The following is a 10,559-nucleotide window of genomic DNA, read 5'->3' as shown; positions in this document are numbered from 1 at the left end:
TATCATTTCGATATAATGGGCTCTCTGTTGTGTACCTCCTGTTTCTGCTGTCATTACCCCTGTTGCCTAGTCCTGCTCTGGCCACCATGAACGGTGAGTGATCATGCATTGGTTGGTCCAGTTGAACAAAGCAAATGTTAAATGGTGTAGAAGACCAGGTGTAGAAGACCAGGTATTGTCCAGAGCAACACATCTAATGAACATATGTTGCTTTGGACAGATGGTTGTTTGAATGGTATCAGCAAAGTTATGATCACAGCAGGCAATGCATGTTATCTTCAAATCTGAAATATTCAAAATGCAACTCAAAGGTCATATCCCTGTACTAGTATAATCCTAGTTTATACTTCTTTTACATTACATTTGCAGTACAATCCATTTAGACATGCTGTAAATATATTGTTACCAAGTTATATTGAGCAGCAGCTACAAAATCACAAGTTCACAAGTTGCTAAGATGCTAGTGCTACAAGCAGATACATTTTTATATATGTTTAATATATAATATTGTTTATTTGTTTGGTTTTGCATGTTTATATGGCAAATATTGTAAAGAAGGTGATGGAGATGTTTGTATTCGCTGGGGTAATCAGTAAGCAATGCTCTCCACCAGTCAACACATGCCATTAAATTAAAGAAGTGCCCTCTGCTCTTATGGACTTTGTAAAGAGGCAAGTCCATTGTGGGCTCATCAATGTTGCATTACAGTGTAATTATAGATGAGAATTAAGAGTTGTGGTGTCAGCGTGCTCAGGATGAGATCTCATTCAGAGTGCGCTGTGTATCCACATGACAATCTCTTTTTCCTGACTTCTTTCATTTTAAATGTTTTCATCTGTCTTATATTTCTATTTGTAAGGGAATGAGCTAAATATGCTTACACTTAGTCAAAACCCTAGTCACGGTCTCCTGTAAGAAACCTGCAAAATCCCAGAGTGTTATAATTTTCATACTTCCTGTTATGGAAAGCACGCACACACACACACACACACACACACACACTTCTGGTAAAAGATAGAAAGACAATTCTGGTAAAAGAACAACGTTCACTTTTACATGTATCCTTTTAATATCTATATATCTATACTGTACATCCAGTTTTCCTTTCCAAGCTCTTTGTCATTTACACACACACACAAACACAATAACACACACACCCACTCACACATCCCTCCCACACACACACAATAACATACACACCCACTCACACATCCCTCCCATACACACACAATAACACACACACCCACGCACACATCCCTCCCACACACACACAATAACACACACACCCACTCACACATCCCTCCCACAAACACATGCACATGCATGCAGTCTTTGAGGTGAAGGCTGATTAAACATCATCATAATTGAGATGCATTGACCAGGGCTTTAGTGGAGAAATGTTCTGAAGCTTTTAGCGAAAATCCGGGTATCGGAAACACATTTGCTGTTTCAGCTAATGCAGTATATGAATAGTATTGGTTTTCTGCTAAACAAACAAAAACAACACACTTTTCACAGCAGTAACGTCCCTCTAGTGTTCCATTTTGTCTTTAGATGACTATACAAAGAATATTTGCAATTTGGCAATTCTGCCAGATTAAACCCAGTAGTATTTTTGGGAAGTGGTAATAATAATAATAATAGTAATAATAATAATAATAATAATAATAATAATAATAATAATAATAATCTTTATTTGTTTAGCACCTTTACATACATGCAACTCAAAGTGCTTTACAGTATAAATAAAAGAAACATAAAAAGGAGGTAAGACAAAAAGAAAATGTTAAAGATAAAATATTAAAATAACATAAAATGTAAAAAAGTAAACAATATAATAAAAAAGTAAAGTAAATAAGAAATAAAGTGACAAATTATAAAATAATAGAATAAAGTAAATAAGATTGAGAGTTTCTTAACTAAAAGCAGATCTAAACAGGAATGTTTTGAGACTGATTAAGATGGAAGATGTGATGGGCAGGGATTGCGAACAAAAAGGAAGCGATCACGCCAAGTCTCAGGGAAAAGGGTTTCATAGCCAAGTTGTAGGAGAACCCAAGACACCTGTGTGGGGACACACGTGAGAAGCAAAACAAGGTGTCACGTGGGTGAGACCCACCACGTGAATGAGGATGATAGTGAGTGGGGACACTTTAAAGTTTACAACAATCTTCATGGTCCAGCTAAGTTGTGTAATCATGTTAGTACAGTAATACAATGTCAGCAATATTTAAACGTGTTTTAATTACTTAGAACTTAATTATTTCGCACAAATCCACAGAGTACTCCACAGAAAAGAAAAAAAATCTAACTGGCAGTAATTATATATCTTTTCTGAAAGTGGGCATACAGATGTAAAAACCATTAAAATTATACATCAATGTCTGAAAAGACTTTGGTAAACATCTCCATACTAATAAAACTGAATTGAAAAGCTGTTAATAGCTAAGCATAATTGAACAAATTTACAGCCCAATATTAATTTTCAATATTTTCAGAAAACATTCCTAGTAAATGTTTACTGCGACATGAACCATGCTGTGTTGGGGCCCGTATTTCAGAAGAGTGCTCTTTTATTTGTACTGAAGTGCTGATTCAGGGGAAGGAGCTCAGACCAGGGGGGATATGACAGGACAGGCTTGACCACATCCTGAGGTTGTAAGCACAAAGTCTATAAGTCTAGTAGGCAGGCTGCATTTTTGGCTCTGCTCTCGTAATCCTGGGCCATTAAGCTCTCTGCACAGAGACAGACACTCGTAAACTAATTAACACATGATTTAGTGGCCGAGGGGGGATTCTACTGGGCATGTCCAGGATTTGTCAAATGAGCAAAGAGTGAAAGGGAACAGAGGGAAATGTTTTGTCTTTTATACAGTTTTTTCTCATGTGGTGGTACAAATATATGATACTGTGTGTATGTATGTATATGTGTGTGTGTGTGTGTGTGTGCATGTGTGTGTGTGTGTGTGGCTGTGCTCTTCTCCAGGTACAACAGGAAAGTTCATTCTAACTGTGTGCTCCACTGGTGTGACGTTTCTAGCCTTACAGTGTGGGATACAGGTCACCTTCGCATATGTTCCTAAAGAAAGTGAGTCCTCTGTGTGTTTCACAAACACAAATCATCTTTGAGTGACTAGAGATTCATTGAAAGGAGCACAACACCTTTCCTCAAATTTTGACATGACAGGCACGTTTTATCAAACTAAGTTCAACAAATGTAGAAACACAGACAATGTAGAAAGTTCATGATCCTCCCTTACATACTAGCAGTAAACAATCAGGACTTAATCCAATAGCCATTTGTGTGTGAAGTAGCATAGTGGGCTATTGTATTGATCTTCATGACCTTCATAAAGCTCAAGAGATGTTGATGCTTAGGTCTCGTAAACCCCATTTACAAATCTGCTTCAGTCTGGACAAAACATACATTTTATAGTTTTTAACCCATATATATATTACACAATATAAAATAAAATATTATTGGAGCAATGGCTTCAGGGTTAGCTTATGGAAACATAAACAAAATTGTGATGAGGGGTTTGAAGAATGCCGAGAACGAGGTGTGACTGAAAGGTGCAAAGTTTATTAATAGCAAGTTTAGTGCTTAGTTACACAGAACATCAGCTCTGAGCAACATTAAACATGAACACAAGACAACAGGGAGTTGACTCTGACAAAGACAAGCAACAAGCACATTAAATACACAACAACACACATTAAATACACAACAACACACATTAAATACCTTAAACAAGGAACAAGTGCAACATATAACGGTAACGAGACCAGTAACAGGTGCGATGGATGAAATCAGAACCACAAGGAAACACATATATGGACATAAACGGACAAAGACCACCCATACACATAACCATAGAGAGGGGTCAGGGGCTGTACCATGACACATATCCCTTATACAAACTCTGCAACTCACTTTCCTAAAAAAAATCTATTACTTCCTATCTCCATGAGAAATAAACAGAAAAAATGAGCAAAAGAACACCGTACCCACCCTTATGACAAAGAAAACAAATTACAAATCCAATATACGTAATACATAAGGGCACAAACATTTCAGATAAGACCACACATTTTAGACAAAGCCTATAAGCATTATGTCTCAAAAAGCCTCTTACAAAGCCAATGAACGTAAAGATTATTATCTAAAGGACCTTCAAAAAGAACCTACCGCATGATGTTTATAACTATCTCATAAGGCCCTATAAAAGAACCACATCTCATTACTAACTCATAAGGCCTTGTTAAGACCTTGCTGCCTCTCCTGTGATCACGTGGAGTCTACTACTCAAAACACAGCGAGGCACCATCACACTCTTGAGGGGAGCTTTAAACCTGCCGCTGGTGGACCATACAACAGTCTCAGCACTAATTAAGAATTCACATGACAATCCAACCAGTTGTTACCCTTGTCACAGTCTTCTAGCTGACCTGCAAACAAACTATAGCAAAACGAAAAAAACACAAAATATCTCAAACGGCAATGGCCATAACAGGATATATTGTGAGTTTGATATTGAAGGCTCAAACAGTCCATTGGATTGAATGTAACCCTAGGAAGATGTTTCAGAGGATCAGAATGCTTCACATCTCCGTGGCTATTGGTGCTTAATGATAGGACACAACAGGTATGGGTTAAAAATTCACCAGCAGTAGTGTATGTGCCATTCAAGAAGATGGAACTGTTTCGTCAATAGAAGTGTAATGGCACACACACCCCTATGTACCTTACCCTCACCATTTACTGCATACTGTAAAAATAATAATGGTTTTACAAAATGGCAACAAACTTCATTGCTAAATAAAGTATATTAATGAAGATTTCTCTTTCTTTTTTTAGTGAGTGGGCCATGGGAGAATATTCTCTATCATCTCGGTATTGTGAGGTATAAAAGCGTTCTCTACCACAGAGGAAAATTTACATACAAATTATAATTTGACATGGTAGACCCATTTAGCTTAAAATGTAAACCAAATCATGTATACAAAATTTTGCTTTCATGTTCTTTCCTTCCATTTAGTTTGATTTGGTTATCAAGAAAGTTTTTAAGTAACTAAAGGCCAGGATACACTAAGTAAAGTTTAATCCAACACATGATTGGATACAGCATTGCACTGTACTGACAGCAGGACAGGATATTCCTCTAATAACTGATGCCTTACTGTATCACCTCACTAAACCATTATTGAGTAAATCTCATATGCTCTGTCAGTCATAAGCTAGATAAGATATGTTGTGTTTATGTCTGTTATATATTATGTTTTACATATTACAATTTTACACATTTCTTTTTATTTCATAATATTACATATACATGATATATCACTATTATAATTATGCAATTGTACTATTATTTTTGGTTTGTTATTGTATCTTAAATTTTTGTGTAGTGCTAGGATTGTTTTTTTATGTAGGACAGGTATGCAAAATCTAACAGCAGTAATCACGTCAAGCCTACAGTGCTTGGCCCGCAAAATAGCTGCTTGCATATATGTTATTAATTTTTCTTCCCAACACCCATAGGTTTAGTGACGTAGATGGTTGGAACATTTTCCGTCTCCTGGTGCCTGACTTTGGCCTGTTCCTGTCAACATTCTTCATCCTGCGTTTGAGTAATAGATTGCTTCGCCCTCGTGTTCAGACCAGTGAGCAGTGCGATGAGACCTCTGATATAGAGGTACACGTCACACGTAGTAACTCATTTAGGATGGCAACAAAAAGTATTGTATTTATTAAAAGTATTGTATTTATTAAAATTATTGCATTATTTAAAATGAGAATTCTGTTCAGTTGCTTTTGAAGGCAAATGCTTAACGTTGACAGATACCAAACATTTTTAAAGAAAAACCTTGTCAGGGAACTCTGGGATGGCCTCTGCACCATCCCCTCACAGCAGGGGTGCCATAAACCAACTTACACTCACCGGCCACTTTATTAGGTACACCTTACTAGTACCAGGTTGGACCTCCTTTTGCCTTCAGAACTGCCTTAGTCCTTTGTGGTATAGATTCAACAAGGTACTGGAGACATTCCCCATAGAGTCTGCAAATCACTGGAAAACCACTGGATATTTTTTCTTTTTCGGACCATTCTCTGTAAACCCTAGAGATGGTTGTGCGTGAAAATCCCAGTAGATCAGCAGTTTCTGTAATACTCACACCAGCCCGTCTGGCATAAACAACCATGCCACTTAAGTCACTTAAATCACCTTTCTTGCTGCCATGTGATTGGCTGATTTGACATTTGCATTCATGAGCAGTTGGACAGGTGTCTCTAATAAAGCAGCTGGTGAGTGTGTGTGTGTGTGTGTGTGCTGTATAACGAGAGATCACAGTGAAGGTTTCCTGAGAAACACAATGCTCTTTCAAGATGCAGCTGAAGAGGTCATTATGTGTGCAACAAATGAACCAGTGTTGCCTTGTGTAAAATTTATTTTCATCTTTGTACATTTAACATCTTTCTACATATTTTACTTCATTACACTGCAGTTATTCACATGCATAAGTATACATATATACAATATATACATAGCCTGCCCTCACCACCTTTGCTTATGGAATCCAAAAGGTTTTGTGTGTGTGCAATGCATATGGAGAGTCATGACAAGTCTGTGTAAACAGTCTAAAACACTGTGGTTTCATTTGTAAAGTGCATTTAGGAACCTTTTCTCTCAGTTTTCATATTACCAACATCCTTTATCCTTTAGGATGGTGAAGCGTCTGACTCCGAGTACGAGGAGGAGAGTGAGGGTTCGTTCTCCGACAGCTCTGAGGAGAGCATCACGCCACCTGCTCCTCCTTCTCAGTGTGTGCAGAAGATCATGGTCCTCGCTGCTGGCCTGCGTCTGCTCCTCTCCACTGTCATCAACACGGCTGGAAAAGTGGTGCTGGCTATACTGCTGGGCTTGACAGGTATTTACATATGAGCACACGTATGTTTTGGCAGGTATTTACATATGACCACATATATGTTTTGCCAGGTATTTACATATAAGCACACGTATGTTTTGACAGGTATTTACATATGACCACATGTATGTTTTGACAGGTATTTACATATGACCACATGTATGTTTTGGCAGGTATTTACATATGACCACATGTATGTTTTGGCAGGTATTTACATATGAGCACACATGTTTTGGCAGGTATTTACACATGAGCACATGTATGTTTTGCCAGGTATTTACATATAAGCACACATATGTTTTGACAGGTATTTACATATGACCACATGTATGTTTTGGCAGGTATTTACATATGACCACATGTATGTTTTGGCAAGTATTTACATATGACCACATGTATGTTTTGACAGGTATTTACATATGACCACATGTATGTTTTGGCAGGTATTTACATATGACCACATGTATGTTTTGGCAGGTATTTACATATAAGCACACGTATGTTTTGGAAGGTATTTACACATGAGCACATGTATGTTTTGGCAGGTATTTACATATGACCACACGTATGTTTTGACAGGTATTTACATTTTAGCACACGTTTTAGCAGGTATTTACACATGAGCACACGTATGTTTTGGCAGGTATTTACATATGACCACATGTATGTTTTGGCAGGTATTTACATATGACCACACATGTTTTGGCAGGTATTTACATATGACCACATGTACAGTGGTGTAACGTGGCTTGCGCCACGGAGCGAGGAGACGGACACAAATGCTGTGATGAGCGAGATTTAATACAGGGAATACCAAAACCAGGGTCGATAAAATAGGCAGGGGTCATAACGTTGAAGCAATCCGAACAAGAACGAAAAACAGGCATGACAAAACAGAAACCAGGAGGACTCACGAACTAGGGATCAAACAGGCAGACAAAACGACGCACGAACCGACGGAATGACAAGGCACAGAGTAGACAACCAAACAGCATGAACAAAACCACGGATACCAGACTGGGGAATGACGGGACTTAAATACATAGAACCGAAACAAGGAACAGGTGATAACAATGACACGGGGGCGCGGCAATACACATTGCCAACAGAGGATATACAACAAAGTATTGAGATGAACTTTTGTTATTGACCAAATACTTATTTTCCACCATTATTTGCAAATAAATTCTTTAAAAGTCAGACAAAATGATTTTCTCAATTTTTTTTCCACATTTTGTCTCTCATAGTTGAGGTCTACCTATGATGTCAATTACCGGCCTCTCTCATCTTTTTAAGTGGGAGAACTTGCACAATTGGTGACTGACTAAATACTTATTTTCCCCACTATATGTTTTGGCAGGTATTTACATATAACCACACGTATGTTTTGCTGCACCAGTCTTTTCTTGCTTCATCAGAAACATCGAATAAAGCACCTGATGATCTCAAAGCAAGATTTGTGGTGTATATTCTTTTAGGCATTCCAAAATGTATGTAGGTGCCAATCCATCATATTTTAAACACCAGTGAAATAAACGGAATATCAATTCTAAACTAACAGGCACTAGGTGTCATGAAGCAAAAGTGGGTGTTTTTTGTCCTACTCTGGCTGCAATAATCTGAATAATCTGAATAAGCTGCGTTCTGTCAGATGTGATTTTGTCTACAGTAGTCCAGTCAGGAACAAACAAAAACTCCAATCAGCTTCATTGCATCTGTGGTTTTAGAAAGGGACTACCATTTGTTCATTATTTTCAATGAAAAATCTATTTTGGTAACACCCTCAATTTAAAGGTTAAAGTAGAGTCTACAATTATGCCAAAATGTCTAATTTTCTTTGGACTGTGAAACAGGAGAGAATCGTCAATGTAAAATAATAATTTACATTTACATTTACAACATTTAGCAGACGCTCTTATGCAGAGTGACTTACAAAAGTGCTAAGTGTTTAGTCAGAATATGCATCTCTTAAGCATCTCAGAATATACACTCTTAAGTCCAAACTACTCGAGCTCAAGCACTGCCATAAACAGTTGCCAGTGCTGATACGATTTATACCAATGCTTCAGTAGATTAGTGCTTATAAGTGCTTTACAAAGAGATGGGTCTTCAGTCTGCGTTTGAAAACCGTGAGAGAGTTCACTGTTCGGATAGCCAGTGGAAGTTCGTTCCACCATCTGGGAGCCAGGACAGAGAAGCATCTTGTCACGTGTCTTCCATGAATCTTGAGGGATGGCGGGTCAAGCCGAGCCGTACTTGAAGCGCGAAGGGCTCGAGGTGCGGATTGACTCTTGACCATTGCCATAAGGTATGAAGGAGCGGGTCCATTTTTGGCTTTGTAGGCAAGCATCAGAATTTTAAACTGTATGCGAGCAGCCACGGGAAGCCAGTGAAGGGAGCGCAGCAGTGGAGTGACATGAGTGAACTTGGGTAGATTAAAGACAAGCCTTGCTGCTGCATTCTGGATCAGTTGCAAGGGCCTGATGGCCTGCAGAGGAAGACCAGCCAGGAGAGAGTTGCAGTAGTCGAGCCTTGAAATGACAAGAGACTGGACAAGCACCTGGGAGGCCTCCTGAGAGAGGAAGGGTCGGATACATCGGATGTTGTAGAGAAAGTATCTGCATGACCGAGTCAGGTTCGGAATATGGGCAGAGAACGACAACTGGTCATCCAGAGTCACCCCAAGGTTTCTTGCATCTTTAGACGGAACAATCAAAGAGTTCTTGAATGAGATGGCAAAATCCTGCTGAGGACCTGTAGCTCCAGGGATGAACAGCAGCTCAGTCTTGCTGGGATTGAGCTTTAGATGATGAGCTGCCATCCGTGAAGAGATGTTAGTCAGACATGTAGAGATATTGCTGCAAACCTGAGTATCAGATGGTGGGAAGGCATTAGTTGAGTGTCATCAGCATAGCAGTGGTACAAGAAATCATGAGAGGTAATTACATCACCAAGAGAACGGGTGTAGAGTGAAAAGAGGAGAGGACCTAGCACTGAGCCTTCAGGGACACCAGTAAGGAGCCTGCAAGGAGCAGATGTAGACCCTCCCCATGTTACATGGTAAGAACGTCTCTCTAGATAGGACTCAAGCCATTTCCATGCAGAGCCCGCGATTCCCAGGTCAGCGAGGACAGATAGGAGGATCTTGTGGTTCACCGTGTCAAAAGCTGCAGAGAGGTCCAGAAGGATCAGAACCGATGACAGTTAAGATGCACTTGCAGTCTGGAGCTTCTCAGTCACCGCTATGAGGGCCGTTTCTGTTGAGTGTGCTGGTTTGAAGCCCGACTGGTTGGGGTCCTGGAGCAGGTTCTGAGTGAGAAAGAGAGACGGTTGTATACAGCACGCACAAGAATTTTTGATAGGTAAGGAAGGAGTGATACTGGTCGGTAGTTGCAGACATCTGAGCTGTCCAGGGTGGGCTTCTTCAGAATTGGGACCACTCTGGCAGTCTTGAATGCAGCTGGGACCTGGCCTGATGACAAGGAGCTGTTCATGATGAACGTGATGAAGGGTAACAGATCCATGGAGACTGTCTGGAAGAGTGTGGATGGAATGGGATCCAGTGGGCAGGTTGTTGGGTTGCTGGATTTAAGTAGCTGTAGGACCTCATCTGTGGAAAGAGGAGAAAAACA

At 39.5% G+C, this 10,559-nt stretch overlaps 1 protein-coding gene across 1 annotated transcript; it reads left to right on the top strand.

Moving 5' to 3' along the window:
* The first annotated feature begins 4,629 nt into the window (after positions 1–4,629).
* Positions 4,630–6,944, top strand: LOC143511690 (uncharacterized). Its single transcript, XM_077001265.1, has 3 exons — positions 4,630–4,646; positions 5,543–5,696; positions 6,726–6,944. Exons 1-3 carry the CDS (start codon positions 4,630–4,632, stop codon positions 6,942–6,944), a joined length of 390 nt encoding a protein of 129 aa, XP_076857380.1.
* The last annotated feature ends 3,615 nt before the right edge of the window (positions 6,945–10,559 follow it).

This window comes from Brachyhypopomus gauderio, chromosome 4, assembly GCF_052324685.1.
Source record: "Brachyhypopomus gauderio isolate BG-103 chromosome 4, BGAUD_0.2, whole genome shotgun sequence".
NCBI classification, from domain to species: domain Eukaryota; kingdom Metazoa; phylum Chordata; class Actinopteri; order Gymnotiformes; family Hypopomidae; genus Brachyhypopomus; species Brachyhypopomus gauderio.
Note: the sequence above shows the minus strand (reverse complement) of the source record. Positions and strands in the feature narration are given on the sequence as shown.

Coding starts and splice junctions, on each gene's coding strand:
- LOC143511690 (XM_077001265.1), top strand. Junction 5,697..6,725: donor ATGAGACCTCTGATATAGAG/GTACACGTCACA, acceptor TTTATCCTTTAG/GATGGTGAAGCGTCTGACTC.